This window comes from Gallus gallus, chromosome 3 (assembly GCF_016699485.2).
Source record: "Gallus gallus isolate bGalGal1 chromosome 3, bGalGal1.mat.broiler.GRCg7b, whole genome shotgun sequence".
Lineage (NCBI taxonomy): Eukaryota > Metazoa > Chordata > Aves > Galliformes > Phasianidae > Gallus > Gallus gallus.
This window is the reverse complement of record NC_052534.1, coordinates 103,951,049-103,971,456: the sequence shown is the minus strand read 5'-3', so window position 1 is coordinate 103,971,456 and position 20,408 is coordinate 103,951,049. Positions and strand designations below refer to the sequence as shown.

Genomic DNA, 20,408 nt, shown 5'->3' with positions numbered 1-20,408 from the left:
AGGAGGAGACCCCCAGTCTTCCTCATAAGTAGTCCATGATCTGAAGGTGTCAGCAATAGCGGGCAAAGCACACAACTTTGTGAAACCTCTCCTGAGCATTTCAGTCATGCTACTGCAGAAGTTCCTGCATCAAACCCACATTTTAGTTTGCTGGAATCCAGCTGCAACATTGTTTTTTTAAATGATATTTAAAGCACCATTCAGAATGTAGATGAGGTGGCTGTGCTAAAGAATAGCTTTATCAGCCTCATGAAAATACATCCAGAAGACAGTAAAGCAGCTAAATGGCCTTACTTTAAACCAAATGAAAAATATCTTATTCAGGCTCTGCAAATTCATGGAGCTGCTGGGATTATATCTTAATGTAATCTATTCATTATAACTACCTTGGGTAAAAAGCTACTGCTATATGGGAAAGAACAATCTTGCAGCCACTTTGAGGAAGTGAATAGTCAGAACTCTTAGTGAGTCAAGGATGGCAGTCTGGCATCTGAAGCATGGCCTGTGCATCTGTGTCAACAATTGGTAAGGTAAAAGCAATAAAAAATATGCTTTCACTATGAGCACAGAGAAAGACCAAAAATTTAGAAATCTTGCATAAAAAGCTATCTTATAACCTGTGAATTTAGCTTTTTTACACACACACACACATATATATATATATATATTTTACCTATTCCAGTCATCACTGTTGGCTTGTCTTCGATGAAGATAAAATATTCTGATTTTGAATGAAATGTTCACAAAATCATCTACAAAATGAAATGGCTGTAAATGAGAATACAGCATGATTACTGTATGTAGATTTGGGAGTTCCCTAGTGATACTCACCATCTTCAGTAAAAACACCTTGAAAAAGGACATTAAAACAAATTTTTTCAGCAGCGATTCAACAAGAAATCTCCTTTTGACAGGTAGTATTATAAAGATACATAAGGTATACATAAAAAGTATTACAAAATATATGAAGTATTTGAGGGAAGTATTGGTGGTAGGCAGGTGGTTGGATTAGATGATCTGAGAGGTCTTTTCCAACCTTAATGATTCTATGATTCTAGAGTTCAGCCACAGATACAGAATGCATATAGTTGTCTTAAACCTCTAGCTGTAGTTATTATATCCATCAGCTGAAAACCTTCTTTACCCAGGTATAATTTATTCACATTAGTCAAAATCAGTGTTTCTTTGCAACTGCAAAATCTGACCCAGTAAAATGAACATTAATCAGATGTCTGCTTTGAGAATATTTGTCTTTTAATTTTTTTTTTAATTTCACCTTCCTTCATCTTCCTATAATTACTAGCAGAACAGAATGTAATTTCTCTCTTCTACCTTCATTTCATAGCCACTGAGGCCTTAGATATCTGAAATGTACTATCCATTGGAGATTGCAATCTGCTTTGTGCAGCTCTCGGATGTATTTAAATCTTCTTTTACCCTTCAAAGGCTGGTTGAAAGAAGTGTTAGGTCATTATTTCAGGCTGTAGCTTAATGCTTAGGTTTAACAGTATATGATCTCTCTCCACTATTCACCAAACACCTTCAGTCAGTGAAGGTCAAGGTATTAGAATGCTATTTTTAAAGATACACCCAGCAGTAAAGAGTTAAAAATAGACTCCTACAAAAACGTCCAGTAATTGGTTAAACCTTGTTAGGCATCACATGAAGATGATAACTCCTCCCAGGAAAAGACATAGCAAAAGCAGCTTTGACATGGATTTATACTTAGAAGAGCAGCTGCAGGCTTACTGGGAAGGAGTTCACAAGACAGGCTCTTCGACAACTAGCAGAAAAGGAAAAAACAAAACAGCTTCATTCTGCAAAGGAAGGGAAGGAAATAAAAGATATTTTTTTCCTGATCGTGACCTGCAAATGAATTCCATGGATTCTCATCTTTAACAGACAGAGAGCCTAAAAATATGGAGCTGGGAAAGGCGAAACTGTTGAGAACCGGCCTCAATGCTTTATACCAAGCCATCCATCCTGTGCATGGAATTGCCTGGACAGATGGGAAGCAAGTGATACTGACTGCTTTATACTATCATAATGGAGAGCTGAAGTTTGGAGACTCAAGTGTTGTCGGTCAATTTGAACATGTGCATGGGCTTTACTGGGGCCCGTGTTGCTCTACAGAAACCCCAGCTCTGCTTGCTGTTCAGCATAAAAAGCATGTTAGCGTTTGGCGGCTGGGCCACAGCACCACGGAGAAAAACAAACCCTTGATTTCTCAGACTTGTGAAATCGGTGAGCCGTTCCCATTGCTTTCCCAGGGCTGTGTGTGGCATCCAAAAAAGGAGGTCTTGGCTGTCCTTACAAAAAGAGATGCTTCAGTCTTGCACACTGTTCGAACGGACAATACCAGAGTTAAGGCAGATATCAAAAGCAGTGGGCTTATTCATTGTGCTTGCTGGACTAAGGATGGTAATCGCTTAGTAGTTGCTATAGGTAGTGCCCTGCATTCCTATATATGGGATGATGCTCAAAAAACTCTAAACGCCTGCTCCTTTTGTCCAGTGTTTGATGTGGGAGGCTATATCTGTGCTATAGAAGCCACACTGGATTTCCAAATTGCTGTAGCTACTGAGCTTCCTTTAGATAATATCTGTGGTTTGAACGCGGGCATTACATTTGATATGCCATCTGGTGCTGACACTAGCTCCTTAACCTCGCAGTCTACTACAGCACTTGGTGATGAAGAATACTCCATGGACTTGCGAAGAAAGTCCACAGACTCCGATAGATCAGGCACAGTTGATTCAGTAGCTTCTTCTTCATCAGGTCCTTTGGATTTAACCCACATCCTTGCAAACCACCGTCGGTCTGATCCCAGTCCTCTTATTACTCTGAAACGCAAAGACTCTGCAGCAATAAATGGTCAAGATTCTTCTTACCTGATCTTGGTGACTTTTGAAAGGAAGGTAACCACCACCAGAAAAGTCAACATCCCAGGTATTCTGGTTCCTGATATAATGGCTTTTGACCTGAGAGCTCAGATTGTGGCAGTAGCCTCTAATACTTCTAACATTGTTTTGGTGTATTCAGTAACCTCTTCCTGCATGCCCCATATTCAACAAATCCAGCTGGAAAAAAATGAAAGACCAAAAGGTTTATGCTTTTTGACAGATAAACTCCTATTAATATTAATCGGGAAGCAAAAGTTCCCTGAGCCGAGTCTTATTCCATCTTCAAGTTCGGACAGGTATGTAATGCGCTTGATGATCAAAGAACTGATGCTGGAAGAAGATGCTACAACGCTGCCAGACACTAAGCAGCATATGCTTTATAACTTTGTATCGTCTGTGAACATACCTGGAAAAAGAAAGTTCTTTGAAAACCTTGCCACAGAAGACCAACATCAAAGCAGAGACCTGCTAATACCAAGAAGTACAGTTATTCAATCTCCCAGCGGCAGGAGAAGACTCATCGAAGAAGTGAAGAGCCCTAGTTATGAGCAGAGCTCTTCATCAAGTGTTAGTGACTTGGATGAGAAAAAGCTCCCGGGTGACCCCTCTGTTGCCTTGGAAACTCTGGATGCTGAACCTATCAATCGTTCAATGGCTCTTCTTGGTTTTGGAACAGCTAGCAGGCTTTCCAGCAGACCAGCTTCTCCTAAAGTGCAGTTCAATGTAATTGAAGAAACATCAAGTTCTCCTAAAAACAACAATTTGCCAAGTGAAAGAGGCATGAGTCACATATCTAGAAATTTAGAGAGACTCTGTGGCAGTTTCAATGACTTACAGCTGAGTCTTTCTGAAATAACAGACTTTGCTAAGAACGGGAGAAGGGTATCTTTAGCCTACCCAAGTTCACAAGAACCACCGGTCATTCATATCACTTACCAGGTAAATTTTTCATCAACTTAAAAACACTGCGATGGGGCACTGATGTTTTAAACTATCTTGTATTTGTATCACTTAAAAACAAGAAGATGCAGTTTGATTCTTGTAAACTTGTGAGAAATGTAAACCGAGTTTGGCATCAAGCTTAGTTTAAAGTGGGATTGTAGTTTATTATTGAAACAGGATGTTGTGAGTGACTTAGAGCATATTTCAAACAGGTCTGTGTCTCCTTTGCACAACTTCTTAGCAAAACAGTCTTGCATAGTAGCTGATTTTGGGTGCAGCTATCAATTAAGAGAACAGCCATGCAGTTAATGATGTACAAAAAAGACTTATGTGCTAGCTTAGTGCAGAGATGAGCCTACAAGTAGCCATAATTAGACATCCCCACTAGAAACATAACCAATTCAAACCTAAGCTCAAATCCTAAATTTGAAGGTAGATAGACTCTCATGAAGGCTGAAACAAAGCAGTGAATCTCAATTTATGGACAATTCAGACGCAGATGATACAAAGTTGGCTTATTTCTACTTGTCTCACTGCTAATCTTTACACAGCTGGACATAATCAATTTGCAAGTATTATCACTTCAAATTTTCAGAAAAAAATCTGTCAGTATGTAATTATCATTTCATTAAATAAAGATATGAATGTCAAATCACCATGTTCCTATCCCACCCTTGTTTTGGCAAAATTCCTACTGGCTTCAATGAGAATTTCAACTTGGGAACAGACCATGCAATTATTTCTTGCTATAATTCTTGGTATTATTAGCAGTAATATCAATGTTATAATGATAATAGTTTTGGTCGTGCTAATGCTAGTTGTGTTGCTGCTAAAACTGGGGTTCCTTTCAGGATGTTGATGCCAATTTCAAATGGATCTATTACAAGATAAGCAGAGTTATGCCAAGTAATACATTTATTTCATAGTGATGATGCCAAAGTACCTGTTTCTTAAACAGATTTGACTCTCAGCTATACAGCCTCCTTTCACTTGGAAGGGTAATACAGACATCTAAATATCCCTTCTTAAACGCTCATTAAGGGAACCATGACTCCATTCAAAAACATTCATTAGTTCTTAGCAATTGTTCACTTGGCATTGTAGCAGATTCTAGTAAGCTAAGTAGGCTGGATAAAAGCAAAGCTTTTGATTTGAATTAGTATTGTAACTTTGATATATTATATGAATTCTGGTGAAAAAAAGCAAGATGCCTTTTGAAAATAATTTAGGATTTTGTTTGCCAAGAAGCATGCTCTTCTGTTCTCCAGCATGTTCAAATTAATTCTGTGTTCTTAATATAAATCAACTTATTTATTTTACAAGCAGCTCTATCTCTTGGATTCAATGGGATTAACCTTTCCAAAGAGAAGTTCTGCTTGTGACACCTAACATTAATCTAAGATCTGAATTCACTGTGCACATGTTGACTTACACATGCAGTAAGAAATAATTCTCTGTTCTTTCTCTTTGGGAATGAGACAAAGATAATAAAACCAGTGGGCCTGAGATACTGCCAGACTAACTGCATTTAGAAAAGCAGTCTCTTATTTATCTAAGCAGGTTAATTTCGCATTGAGCCAGAAGAAAGCCCTTCTAGTACTACAATATAATGACTCAGAAAAAGTGCCACTTCATGGCTTTCCAAAACACATAGCTTTTCTGTTTGAGCTTCACTTTTAATGCTTTGCATAGCTCTGCTCCTCTTCTGAAATCTAACAGGATCACAAAATGATGCCAAAAGATAATGAAAAATAGACTGATGGCAAAAAGGTCTCCAGACAGAGAAGGAAATATTTGCTTCATAGGCAGCTAATATTTTTTTCAGAAAATAGTTGTTTTGATTACTTTGGATTGAGACATCTGAACCTTGATTCTCCTCCAGGAGTTGATTAGCGCTCCGGGAGCTCAGAGAGCAGCTGGGCTGTGGGTTCCAGCCAGGCGCTGTTCACAGTGCAGAGAGTCAGGAAATAGCTTTATTGCCTTATGATATAAATATCAGCCAGTGGAAAACATTCTGAACTTCAGGAACACTGCAGTCCAGTCAATAATATGGCCATTATCTGTCAACTTTTTGTGCCAAGTCTGTGTCTTCTTAAGTGTTTGCATAATCCTCAGCACAGCAGAGGCCCAATCTTGACTGAGAAATCTTTTGTGCTATCAAGTATAATGATCAGTACTACATAACCACATTTACACACATTTACACATTACAAACATAGAAGTTTAAAACAGTATAGAAAAAAAAGCAGCAATAATTAACAGTCAGTTATGAACACTGCTATGCAGAAGCAGTATTGACACACAGGAAGATTCCAGTTCTGCTTAGAAAACCCTAACATAAACCAGAATGTATGTTACTTAATAATTCATAATGTCTGCTTACTAAATAGTCTTCAAAACCTTTGTTTATCCTGTTAGTGCTACCCTGCCCATAACTTCTCTGAAGTCATGTCCGTGCAGTACTACCAGAATTTATATGCTTTGTAGCCCACGGCCATAAAAGAAAAACATGATCACTCACACTTCGGAAATGTCACTGCACTATCACTTGTGTAATAGCATTCAGCCACCAGAGGTGATTTGATCATTCAACCCTGAAAAGCAAATATTATTGCTCTTTCATCACATACAGACTTGTGATTCAGGCTAGCGTGGGAGGGCAGACAGACAGATGCAATAAGAAGATATTATTTAACATGAAAAAAAGAAGAGAGAGAATTTATTTCTGTTTCATTTTGGAAAAAAAAAAAAAAAGATACTTTTCATACTTTTCTTATCCATTTTCTCATCCATCTCCCAGAAAAGAAACAGCTGCAGAATATTTAAACTAGCCTCATTCAAAAGCTAATTACAGTGGAAATAAAGCCAATCTGGATTTGAAAATAATGGCATTTAGGCAAACCTCTCCAGAAGGAGTAAGATTCTTTTTCATCTGAGGAGTATCGTAAAACTCCTACATTTTGCTCACAAGCAGTATTATGTCAAAAATCTGTATCTCTGAAAGCATATATTTCATGATTAAACTGGAAATAAATTTCTTTTCAGCAATTAGTCACCAGGATTTCCCTTTCTTAACCTTGGCCAACAATCGTATACACATCAATTTGTCCTTTTATAATATCTTTCTATAACTCACTGTAGGAAATTTTATCGACAAGGTCGGCTATGAAGTAAAGAATTTTTATGCAGAGCTGGGAGATGAGTAGAAGGGGTCCAAACACATCACACTACTTTTTTCTTTTTTTTTTGATACAAATATATGGAGTAGAGAGAAAGGAGGAGGACTGCATAATGGTGACAGTGAAGTGAGCAAAGACATAAGGAGAAACCAGACTTCAGTGATCAGTTGTAAGAAGAGCATGAATCTCATGAAAATCCAAAGGGCAATTTTGACTTGAGTTGAGCAATAGAAAGTAAGTCATGAAAATGATGGAAGAGGAAGGTGTTCTGACTGCTCCCCAGAGTAAGAACTAGTCATCTTGAAGTTTAGAAGGGAGAGATTTAGGATGACCATAAAAGACCTGCAGTGGTCAAGACGAGGTGTGATTAATGCACAGACAACATTCTGAGCAAAGGTTGAAGAATCTGTTAAGAACAAATTCTGACGACACTGCTGTGAAAGTGATCAATAGCAGACAAGCAGGGTCTGTACAGGAGATGTGACACCTTTTATTAGGCCAGATCATTTGGTTGTCAGATACATAAACACAAAAGATGAAGGAATATGTCAAAAATGCAGCCAAGTTTTTGTACTGAAAGAAAGTTAAGATTCAGGTTTTTTCTTTTTTTAAAAACACAGTACTTGAAGATCACAGAAGCACATGCATGACGGAATAAGGTGTATCTTAGATAACGAGACACCCGAAACATTAATTGTAGAACTATCAACAGGGAACCAAGAGCAGAGAAGTCCTAGCATTGTATCCTTGGAAGAGTTGAAGTCCTTCTGTGTGCTATAAATGCAAACTGCACTGGGATTTAAGCACCCCTGAGCACCTCAAATCTCTTCCAACTTAAACATTTGACAGGCTTATACTTCTCTCACAGGTTAATTAGGGTTGCAGATGGAATGTACCACTTAAGGGCTTGCAGAGATACTGAGAACTCCACCAAAATAAAATCAGGATCCACCAAAAGTGGAACTGATGACAGGAAAGGGAAGCAGTCCAGGCCACCAAACTTCATGGGTGGTACCTGTAGCAATGCTGCACAAAGCTTGCAGACAGGCAGTACCTTAAATATCAGAAGTCACAATTCTTATTCCTCTTCAGTGTTCTTCCTCAGCCATTCAATGATCTTTCATTGCCTTCTTGGTCAGATCCCTCATGTCTATGTGATTTGACAGTTGTCTTGCATCCGACGCAATGAGTGCTGGGGCAAAGCAAGAGCGAGCTGACTAATAGGTACTAAGGCATCACAACTGAAATTTCAATGAAATACAAACCAAAGAGCTGAAACCAAGGGTGTAAGAAAAAGAAAACAGAGTTCTAGGTAACTACAGCCCTTCTTCATCTAACAGTCCATAGATAGGATTGACTAACCTGATACTTATCCTTTGTAAAAGAACAGATTATTAACACAAAAGACATGAAGAATATTTAAAATATCTGTGGTTCAGCACAGCACTCAAAATTGTGCCATCAGGATAATTATTGGTTTGACAGCAGAGAATTGGGATTAATAGAGGAAGTGTAAGATGGTTACCTGCTTTAGCAGAGGGGTTGGACTCTGACCTCTCAAAGTCTCTTCGAACCCCTGTGATTCTGTGATTCTATGGTTAAAAATTGGCTGGAAGGAGTATTGTAAATGATCGTATTAATATAAGAGAAAATGGAATAAATTTACTTGTTGATTTGCCTATGATTGATCTTCAGGCTGATCTAAAAGTTTCATAGAATCATAGAATGGCCTGGGTTGAAAAGGACCACAGTGATCACCTAGTTTCAACCCCGCTGCTATGTGCAGGGTCGCCAACCGCTCTCAAGACAAGCTATTAAAATCTCCTTATGGCCTAATGTTGGTAGTATTTTCAATAGAGGATCAAGATATCACACCTGTAATTTGATGACTTTAACAACTAGAATAATAAAAATGGATTGAAATGAACTAGTTTGAAGTGCATAGTGGAAATACCAGTATTAAGAGCAAAAATTGCTGCTGTAAATTGGATACTCACTGTCTGGAAACCACTGAGAAAGGCTTGCATGTGTTAAGTGAATACTTGCTTTGGGGAGGTAGATACAGAAAGCAATGCAGTGTGAGGCTTCATCTGGAGTGCAGTTACATTTCTAGACATCCATGTGCAAGAAAAACACATTCAAACTGCATGCAATTACTAACCCAATGTTAGTACAAAACATTTTTTGTTGGTAGTATGTCATTGAATTTAAGTTCACGAAGATGATCTTTGCATCCAGGTAATTGTAGGCTGTGAGTTAGAAAACAAAAGATACACAGAGAGAAGGCCCTGGAGGCAGAACTAGCTGGCTGCTCAGCGGGATGCAAAAAAAGTTATAAAAGAAGGTTATTTATTGTGCAGTCATGTAGTGTACAGCACCTCATCCAGGAACCTTTTTGTTTCTTTTGCCGTAGTAAATTATTTTTTTCCCATATATATTTGTGTTCCAAAACAAGAATTTTGAATGACAGATTGGCAACGCTGTGACCAGCTGGCTGCAGCCCAGAAAATCCTTTGTAGCCTGTAAAAAATGATCGAGGGGCAGGCTGACACAGATGAAGGGAAACAATTGTTGAATTGATGGTTTGTTTCTGTTGGATTTTTGTTGAGGGAGGGCTGGACCTGAGAGACTACAGGAATTTGGCTACAGAAACTTTATCTGAAAGTATCCGCTCGAGTATGAGGAAATATAGTTGTTTATTCTGTGGTTAATGTGTGCTAAGTACACCAATAAACTTTGGTTTAGAATGAAACAACCAACAGTAAGGGCTTTTAATATGAAATTTGCAAGTCCTCTGGCTTCTACCAGAGATTAATAGCAGCACTGCAAAACAGATACGTATTTTAGGAAGTGGATGATTACATTTAGATTTGACTAGAAAATTGTTGTTGGGTTAAGGCATGAAAATGGCAAGTACTAAAGTGAGATTTCATCTATGCTTCTAAATTTGTCGCAAATTACCTGCATGACCTTGAGTAAATCTCTTAATCTTCTGGTGTAATGGTTTGATCATCTATAAAAAGAGAATAAAAGCAGTTACATAGCTCTCAAGAAAACACATGTGTATGAACATATTCCTCAAAGAGAAATGTTATCATCACTTAAACCAAACATTAAACAAAAGAAACTAACACAGGAGAGGGAAAAAGAAAAAATCTTGATCTGAGAGAATTTGTCAGCAGACAAAGATAAAATGTAAATGTGATCAAGTTTACCTTGATGAGCAGGAGTATAGCACAAAGAGAAGAGCCAATATGAAGGCCCAGAAGTGATGAAAGACAAGCACCTCTGAAATGTAACCTTTGATGTCTGTACTTGAAGAACTGTAAAACCATAGGAAAGAATAAAAAAGAAATACCATGTAGTTTTGTATATGCAAAAAATGTCTTCTAGTTCTAAAGACCATTAAAATAACTTGCATGGTTAAGTAGGAATCATACTAGAACAAAGTTATCCATGTCCGCTCAACTGCTTTCAACTCAACGGAGGCACAGCTATATCATTTTTTGATTGTTTTTGAGCTGATGCATATGTAATGAAAAAAACCACTTCGGTACCTGTCTCAGTTGAAGCCCACCTCTTTTTATAATTCATTAACTGAGGTACAAGTCTGAATAAACTCTGGTATTTCATCCTGAGATCAGGAAAATGAAGTAGTTGTTAGATATACTGATCCATTTTATGTAGCAATGAAAAGCTTTGTACCAATGAAATACCTGTACAGGAAAATAGCATCTTTGGAATCCAAATGCAATGCATGTGCTCGTGCTGAATATTCAGTCCACTGAATTTTAATTGTATTTAGATTCAATAGAATATCATGTTACATAATTTGAAGAGACATAAAAATGACAAAGAAGTTCTGTTATGTTGGTGGAAAGCACGGAGAGGAAAGATCCAAATGAAATTGGCAGAACAAAAGTAGAGTAGGATTATTTAGAAGCAAATGGCTGACTCAAATATTTTTATAATGGTATTAAGTCACTGGAAGAGTTTTAATGTTTAAGAATGACTTTCAAAAGATAATAGGGAAATTGTAAATGCAAATATATATTCATTCCATACTTATATTAACTGAGCTATTCTGTGGTCCTTGCACTTTGTAGTAATCTGAATGACAGAACATAATGGTGTCAATTCTCAAGACCAGATAAACATCACGAATGCCACCCCAACTATGCCACCTTTATATTTAAAGTGTATTTTTTAGTGAATGTTAGAGCAACTTCCAGGGACGTAAATCCATATATTCTCTATTTAAAAAAAAAAAAAAAGCCACACAGTTTGCAAGCTACCTTGTTGTGACAGCTTTACAAAGAGATTGTCTCTGTGAAATTCTCTCTGTGCCAGAAATGGGGGATTTTACTGGGGTGGAATAGCTGAACGATGATTGTCATAAACACCCACACATACCACTGATACTGAGCAAAGCACTCGCTTTGGCAGTGTAAGATCTAAGCAACTTTCTACTAGTTATGATATATTCCCTTTCACTGAATTGACCATAAGGGCAGAAGAGCCCAATGGACACAAGTACATGTGGCCTCATACATTGCATGTCCCAGACCATGCAGTTTTGAGCTGCGTAAGAAGAAAAAGCAAAAACCAAGGAGGCAAATGCCTCTTCACATGGGGCTATAAGATTGTGCCATTGATAAACTGTAGCAGTGACAGAGAGAAAAAAAAAAAGCAAAATTATTAAAGAACTGAAAGGACTATGAGTAGAGGAATGGTTAAAAGAACTCCAGTAAAATATCTAAGCCTTTAACAAGATCTTTTTTTTTTACATGTGTGTGTTTGAAGAAAAATTTTTCAAATGGAGCAGTTACTGAAGAAACAAAAGATGTTCTCCTCTGTGATGGCAAGATCCACTTGAATTTAGTCCAGCAGCTGTTTGACCTGAGCATTATTGAAATGAAACATGGTACGTTCTTTCTATTTCTAGTATCTGGTTTCTACTGAGATTTTTAGTGTAAATGAGGCATTTGTGGTAATTATCCCGTACTGTAGCAAATGGTGATAGCTAAATTCACTTAAATGCTAAGTTATTGCAGAAGTACCTATTACCACCGTGATATGTTGGATGCCTCTGCAGAGGAAGGCTGAGAAAATAATTAGTCCACTGCATTATATGGAAATAGAAATACTTCCTTATGAGAACTTTTGGCATTCTGCCTTTTCTATCTTCACAACATGTCCCACACCTGACAATAAGGAATAGGCTGGAAGAAAATTCATTCTCAGAATGTGACAGACATGTATCATGTAGCATTTGGGATTATTTTAATCTAAGACAAACAGTAAAGCTCAGTGTTCCAATTTTCCCATCACACGTTTACCAGCACCACTGATTAACTTATAAATGCAGATGCCACTAGGGAATACCTAGCCCCAGACTGGTTGCTGAATTACCTTGTCTCTGTTCACGCAAGCTACTTTCTCAGCAATATACAGATAATTTTTCTTAGCCAGTTATCTATAATACCTCTAATGGCTTTTCTCTTCTCAGCCTAGATAGATCATGATCCTGAGGTACAAAGTATTGGCTGTAATTATGATCTGCTTGCATTGTTTCCACACAGAGAGATCCACAAATAACTCACTGTCTTGGCCCTTAGACCCTGACAGGCTGAAACCCGTCGGCTCAGTCAGTACACCCCGTCTCACGAGAGCTGAATTTGACTCCTGGTGAAAGCAAAATGAAAAGGACAGTAATACTACACTGTAATTTTCCAAATGATGACAGTTATCAGCAACGACTGGTGTGTAATAGGCTAATTGATAAGAAGACTACATATATACTGCAGATCAGGGAAGTGCCTTTAACCTAGGCATACTGGGATATTTCAGTTTTTCCCTGGCTTTCTGAGAGTTGCTCCAAAATATAAGGATAAGCGGCTTCTATTTTTGTCAGCAATCTCTCTTGACTGTACAGTGCAGTGAAGGCCGATATAAAAAGGACAGCCTGGTCTGGTGGTTGGCGACCCTGCACAGAGCAGGGTGGTTGAAACCCAAAGATCATTGTGGTCCCTTTCAACCCAGGCCATTCTGTGATTCTATGATAAAAATCCTTCACTTGCTGCAGAGGACTGAACTATTTCCCAGCAGGCTTCTGTGATAATGCAATGTAGATAATGCTCTCTTTTGCAGGGCAAGAAGAACGTAATTTTTGGCTTATATTTCCACTTCTTGATTTTGGAAGGAAATACCCATAATGAAAACAGGTTTTCATGGCCCATTATTCAGTATGAAAATGATAAATGATGGGCTGGAGAAGGTCTATTTTCAGCTCTATGGGATGATTGAATATTAAGTTAGTAGAACTCCACTCCACAATTTCCTGAGTTAGACTTCAGCACCCTAACATGCTCCTCTGCCTTGTTCATTGTGCTGCTTGGTGTTTCATAAATCAAATGTGTTGACAGCAGAAAGAAAGACTGAATCAAGAATCACTCTGAAACTCACCATAATCCTGAAGAACTATCAGGTTCTGGGCAGAGGTTGTTATGTATCTCTTCATTCACTTATGACCAGTAGAGGTTTGAATTCCTAAACCTTTCATTTGCTTCTAGGCTTGAATATTAATTTTCTTGTTTAAAAATGTCACTCCCATCCATTAACATTTTACAATTAAAAGGGATGTAATCAAGAGTGTGCTTATACTGCAGAGACAGTCCTGCATTTTTTTAACTATCAATATATACTTAAACTTGATAATTGCAGACCAAATTCATGCCCACAGCAAAGCTACTAAGATCATAACAGTTATAAAAGCAATGAACTTGGCCTCATCGTGTGTATGTTAAGTCCAGGAACTATAATAACATTACCTGTGCTAAATATAACCTGCCATATAGAGCCCTGGTATTAGCACACACAAGTCACTATTTTCTGAAGGTTATCATGGTATATATAAGAACTTTGCATAACAAAAGGAAAATGTATTCAACACAAAATTTTCCTACCTTCAATATATATATTACATGGGTTATGCTTCAAAGCAAGTGTTACCAATTACACAGAGAAGTTCAAATGTTTCAACAGGTGAAAATAAAAAGTCCTAAAAGTATGACAAATACTCTTGAGAGTATGAGAATATGCTTTATCAATTTAACCACCAACGTAACTACCAGTTTGGATGGCAGAATTTCCACTTCTAGGCCCATTGTTTTCAGATTCTGAAGACTGTCCAGAATTAGAAAGAAAGTATTAAGAGCAGAAGATTAAAGATTCGTGGTTGGGAATGACAATCTTCTTATGATGTAACAGGTGACATGACAGCGTGGAATAGCGCAGCAGCCTGGAAAGGTGCTCTGTTAATGGTATAAGGAGGAGAGATTTGCTTAGTCCAGTAACATGGTTCATTACGAATGACAAAAACTAAGCCTATATCCCCTACATTTTCTTACTCCACATTCTTTTTAAAAACAGTTTTACGCCCCCAAATTAAAAATTTGGACAACTGTAACAAGGCTTTCTTCACCTCAAATCCCAGCCAATGCCAGCACCCAGCGATGACAGGATCATACTCTCTAAGAACAGTGTGTGACAAGAAGGCTCCCGCAGTGCTTACCAGCTGCTACAGTTTGTTTTCATTTTTGTCCTTTCCACAAAATGTCAAACTGAACAAAAGACAGAATTTCCTGTAACAGCTGCAATAACCACTCCAACAGGAAACAGATGAATCACTAGAGAAAAAAACAGTACATATTGCTTCATTTTCAAACTCACTTTCAAAGGAAGGTAAAATCGAAGGGTTAAGTTTAATTTCTTTTTCTCTGCAATATAGAAAGTAAACCTGAATGATTTTGATGTCTTTTTCATGTAATCTTGTCCCCCTTTTTTTTTTTCAGGAAAAAAAAAACATTAAAAATATTATTTGAATTTTGTTCAATCTCTTCTCTATGAAAAGTTCTGATTAATAATTAAAGGATGAAAAATTTTATAATATCAATTCTGTAAATCATTGAGATGTAACTTCCTTCCATTTGCTATATGAATTTGTAAGCATACTGCACAGCCTTGGCTTAGTGTGGGAGAAGAAAACCCCTATTTCCCTCTAGAATAAATACAACACAACCATTTTCTTTACCATCTCCTAGAAGGAGTCCAGCGGTGGGCAATAAAGATGATAATGGGCCTGGAGCATCTCCTGTATAAGGAAAGGCTGGGAGACCTGGATCTGAAGAGAAGATTGAGAGGGGATCTGATCAATGCTCATAAATACCTAAGTGTGGGAGGCAATTGGATGAGACCAGGCTCTTTTCAGTGGTGTGTAGCAATGGCTAAAGACTTCCAATCCCAGCAATTCTGTGACTCTGTGATTCATTGTTTGGGTACAGCAGATGAGCAAATGGGAGAAGCAGAGGTGGATCAAAGTTGGCATGGAAAGGCTGTCTGAGGTTTCAGAAAGTGGAGATACTCATTGTTTATCAGAACTGGCAAAGATATGTGTGTTTTATCCACTTAATTTCAATGAGGGACAAAATGCCTCAAAACTTTCAAGAGCTTTCATCTCACCTCCCTTTGCATTTACACAAAGGTGTGTTTAGCACGGGCTGCCAGGACTTAATGCCATTAGGTTAACGAGGGTTAGTGCAAAAAGAAGCCCGCTCTGCTCATGTGCTGGATGACTGTTTTAAAACATCTCTGTACAATTTATATAACCAGAGCTTTTCTCTCATTTTCTTTTTTGCTTAATTTTTCTAGGCTCTTCTTGGATCGTGCTCACTGCAGACAAGGATGGCTTTGTGCCATTAATATTCAAAGCAAGACAGGACATAATCATAAGGGATGGAGCTGACAGTTCAGAAGTCTGCGGTCGCCACACCTACAAAAAGGGCAGTTTAATGCAGCCACCAAGCAGAGTGACATAAGCACTCACCAGAGAGCACCAATGATCCCTTTTTTGTTTTGCTAAAGCAATACAGAGACGTTCTGTGGTATCAGACACTGAGTGACTAGAAAGCTGTCTTCACTACTTTCAATATAATTTGGACTAAAATCTGTGGCACTGTCACACAATAGCTGAGTCCTAGGGTTGACTACACCCTTATGATTTCTTTGGGATGATCAGAGCTAGAATGGAGTTATTGCCAGTGTTATTAATTGTTATTAATAACGTTTTGTTATTAATGACTGCCAGTGGACTGGAGCAGTGACAAGCCTCTAATTGTGGTCAGGACGTTTTGGGAGAAACAACAGTATGCTAAAAATTATGCAGTAAAAACCAGCCTAACCAGTATGGGAGTACAGCCTACACAAAAGCTGGAGAAAGCGCTACTAATGAGCATTTATGCTAAGGAAAACTGCAAAAAGAGAAGGGAAAGCACTTTTTGGCTCTATATGGAGTTCCTATGGGTCCCATGGAAACCTGCATCATTTTCAGAAATGCATAATTCTAACATGAAAATGTTCAGCTACAAATACGGCTGCATCGCTGTCTCCTGTCACTGTCTCACGCAGCATGGAGATTTATACATGCACACTGAAGAGAAAGGAAAAAAAAAACCAACAACTTGTCTGCTAAATTAAAGATCAAAGACATTGAGTGTAAATGTCATTTGGCTAAATGCAGATGTCTGTGCTGAACTTTCCATCCAGGCACACGTATGATCAGACAAATAAAGGAGAACACTCCCATAGCAAATTATTCGTGTCCTACCATAGTTTCTAATACTGGTCATTGTGAACCATCCCTATCAAATAAGTAATTAAGTGCCTATTCCTTTCTACTGGCTGCTAAGCAAGCTGGTGTGACTGCTCTGAATACAGACACTTACATTTATTCAGATGAACCTCACTTTCAGAGACAAGGGCTAATACAAATACACCTGAGAACAGTTTCAATTCATTGAAATAAGTAATGTCCTTCTCATGCAAATGTCTTCCCAGAGACTAAGACATCATCATTCTAACCAGCCTGCAAGCTCAGGTGTGTGATGTAGCTGGGCATATTTGTACTGCCAGATATCTAAATGATGTAATGTATTTTGAAGAAGCAAAATATAGTTGAACAACATCCTTGTGTCTCACAGCAGAACCTGATGTTTAAAATACATAGGCCTGTGGCCAAGTAAACTTAAATTATAATTAACTAGAAATGATGGAAGGTTATATTTTATAGGAATACTTAGGCTAAACTAAAGGAAGAACTAAAGGAAAATTTTTTGGACAAGTATTGCCTTCTAAAGGGAATGGTGATAGTCCCACAGGTTGGTCTTCTTAATATGAGGCTATTGAAACATAAAATATGTGTTATACGGAACAGATCTGCACTACAAACATACAAAACTGAACAAAAATGGGACTGAGCCTCCCAGGTTGGTTACACACCAACACACTTCCATCTGTACTCCATAGTTTCTTTGAGTTCATGATATGCATTATTCCAAAGGATTCCTTGTTGTTGGAGGAATACTCACGTTGCCCATCTTGTCATCTTCATGCCTTAGTGCCATCACAGCAACCAAAGGGGGGAAATGTTAACTCTTCAGATCAGGAAGTATATGCATCAAAGCTGCCTCAGAACTCGTAATTATCACTAGACATTTCAATGTCAGCCTGCCACACTACCATTTGAATTGTTTATGTACTACTTTTCTACAAAATGATCTGAATGTTGAGAACAGGAATGAAAAGAGCTTCTGCGCCGGAATGGCTATCAAAGTTTGGTTTGGTTCAATGGAGATAAAAGGAGGCCAACAAACTTTCAGATGACAGAACAATTAGTTTCAGGGCATAGCTAGCTGACTGTTATATTCAAAAACTTAGTTCTGTGATGTTTAACTAACTTTTTTTGTTGTAATTCGGGGACATTGTTTTCCCTTGCTGTATGATTCATGGACCAAAGTAGGAACTAGTCTGTCTGAAGGCACTACTGTTACTCAGCACAATTAGTATAGTCACAAATAGGGAACCCCACTTCTCATTTGAGGACATTCAGAATTGCACAGGATGGCTTAGGAAAAGTGTTCTTTACAATCAATTAAAAATTAATAGAGTTAAAAAACAGCAATACTTTCCATGCTTCTGAACACACATCATGCACATCTAACTCAAATTGAAAATGTTTAAATCATATGCATGCAATTACAACCAAATGACTCCTAAGCGAAGAAATATTTGTTTACAGGTAATGATTTAGGGGTCCAGTGCAGAAGTATTTTATATAGTGTCTATCACAGGGCTGTAAATGTAAAATTGGAAGTAATAAAAACGCTGGAGGAAGTGCAGAAGGAATTTATGTAAAGCAGAGGATAAATTTTCAGCTTTGGTTTGGATGGAGAACAGATGGAGAATCAGTGAAGTAGAGAGATAGGAGACTGTTCTATTAAGCACAAGCTGTACAGAAGATTTTTGCACAAACAATGAAAAATGCATGTGGAAAAAGAGTCTGTGCTCAGTTGAGCAGACCGTAGGTTGTGAAAAGGAGAAAAGCGCAGATTGGGAAGCATTCACCTTCCTCCAGCAAGGCTATTTTATAACCAGTGGCCAAAACAGAAAAAAGAGAAGAGTTGTTGGGGTCACTTCCATGTTGTGAAGGGGCTAAAGCCCTCTTTCAGGCTTCTTCTGTCATCAGCAGAAAACTTGGGCTCCTCCAGGAGAGCAGTGGGAGTACCTGTGCTGACTCCTGCCTAGAGTCACCTTGTGGGGAAGTCTCTTTCATAATTTAAACAAAGGAAAGCTAAGGAACCTTGGGGCTTAAATTAGAAGCCAAAGCTTAACAGTTACACTCAACATGCCATACCGGTGGCACTCAGAACACTTCATGGTATACCAGCTCCTCCTTCCCTTGTGGGGAATAAACAGCATACCAGAAAATTGGAATTTCCATTTAAATTCTTCTGCATTTTTATCCAGCACATTTATATATATTTATATACGTTTATATACGTTTATATGCATCCTCTCCATCCTGGAGAGATCTGAGTGGACAGCCACAGAGATGAGGCTTCCCAGGGAGGTGGTTGAGTCACCATCCCTGCATGTGTTTAAAAACTGTTTGGATGTGGTGCTCAGGAACATGATTTAGTGGAGGGTTGTTAGTTAGTAGTATGGTACTATGGTCAGGTTGTGGATGGACTCGATCTTTAAGGTCTTGTCCAACCTGTGCGATTCTATGATTCTATGACTGGGGACCTGGAGCATCTCCTTATGAGGAAAGACTGAGAGCCCTGGAACTGTTCAGCCTGGAGAAGAGAAGGCTGAGGGGGGATCTGATCAATGCTTACAAATAGCTGAAGAGCGGAAGTCAAGCAGATGGGACCAGTCTCTGTTCAGTGGTGCCCAGCAACAGGACAAGGGGCAGTGGGCGCAAACTGGAACACAGGAAGTTCCATACAGACACGAGGAAGAACTTCTTTATGGTAAGGGTGACAGAGAACAGGAACAGGCTTCCAGAGAGGTTGTGCAATCTCCTTCTCAGGAGATATTCAAGACCCACCTGGGTGCCTCCCTGTGTAACTTGCTGTAGGGAAGCTGCTTTAGCAGTGGGTAGAACTAGATGATCTCCAGAGGTCCGTTCCAACCACTACAATTCTGTGATTCTGTAATTCTGTGATTTCAGGTGCTGGTATATCATTACTTTCAAGTACAATCTGCTCCAAATTATAGCTGAAACTTACCTTACGTTTTCTATAGCTTTGCTGTTAAGCATGTGGTGTCTGTTTTAGTCTTCTGGTTCCTTGTGTTGCCACCTCCTTGAGGAACTGCTAAGAACAGGAGTGTTACATGACAGGTGGTTGGGTTTTTTTCCCCCCCTCTTTTGATTTTGAAAACAGTATAGTGAAAACAATAATAAACAATATAAAAATGTAATGTGACAAAATCAAAGTCAATTGAATACCTGTTGGCCAATCTGTGATGCTGACTTTGCACAGTGAAATATTTCTTTGGTATTCATCATAACAACTAAAAAGTCAGAGTTCATTGCAGGTGTATGAAGTGAACACTGCATGACCCTCAACTAATTCGTTCCCCTTCTTCCTCCGCTATTACTAAAGACCTGGGTACCCTTGAATAAAGCTCCAGAAAATTACTATCTGTACTCATGCTAAAAATCTCAGTTATAAATTTCCTTTTAACACACTTTCAATCATTTAGACAGCATAAATCAAGCCTAATTTCCTTTTCCCTGTTTCTGATTTTCCCAGCTTGGACAATGAATGTATAGCCTGTCTTAACACAGAACTGCAAGCATCAGACCAATATTCCTTAGGACAAGAGCTGATGGCCCTTAAGTTGGGGGAGGTTCAGTTGGACATTAGAAGACATTTCTTCTCTGAAAGAGCAGTGCTGCAGTGGCACAGCTGCCCAGGGAGGTGGTGGGGTCACTGTCCCTGGAGGTGTTTCAGAATCGTGGGTGTGGCACTGAGGGATGTGG

At 38.5% G+C, this 20,408-nt stretch overlaps 1 protein-coding gene across 1 annotated transcript; it reads left to right on the top strand.

Moving 5' to 3' along the window:
- Positions 1–1,615: 1,615 nt before the first annotated feature.
- On the top strand, positions 1,616–20,127 carry WDCPL (WD repeat and coiled coil containing). The gene is made up of 3 exons (XM_040698003.1): positions 1,616–3,842; positions 11,828–11,948; positions 15,734–20,127. The coding sequence occupies exons 1-3, from the start codon at positions 1,920–1,922 to the stop codon at positions 15,898–15,900; spliced, it is 2,211 nt and encodes a 736-aa protein (XP_040553937.1). The 5' UTR covers positions 1,616–1,919; the 3' UTR covers positions 15,901–20,127.
- Positions 20,128–20,408: the final 281 nt, after the last annotated feature.

Excerpts from the sequence above, each read along its gene's own strand:
- WDCPL (XM_040698003.1), top strand. The coding sequence starts at position 1,920 with ATGGAGCTGGGAAAGGCGAAACTGTTGAGAACCGGCCTCAATGCTTTA. Across the intron at positions 3,843-11,827 it reads TCATTCATATCACTTACCAG|AAAAATTTTTCAAATGGAGC; the intron begins GTAAATTTTTCA and ends GTGTGTTTGAAG. Across the intron at positions 11,949-15,733 it reads CATTATTGAAATGAAACATG|GCTCTTCTTGGATCGTGCTC; the intron begins GTACGTTCTTTC and ends TAATTTTTCTAG.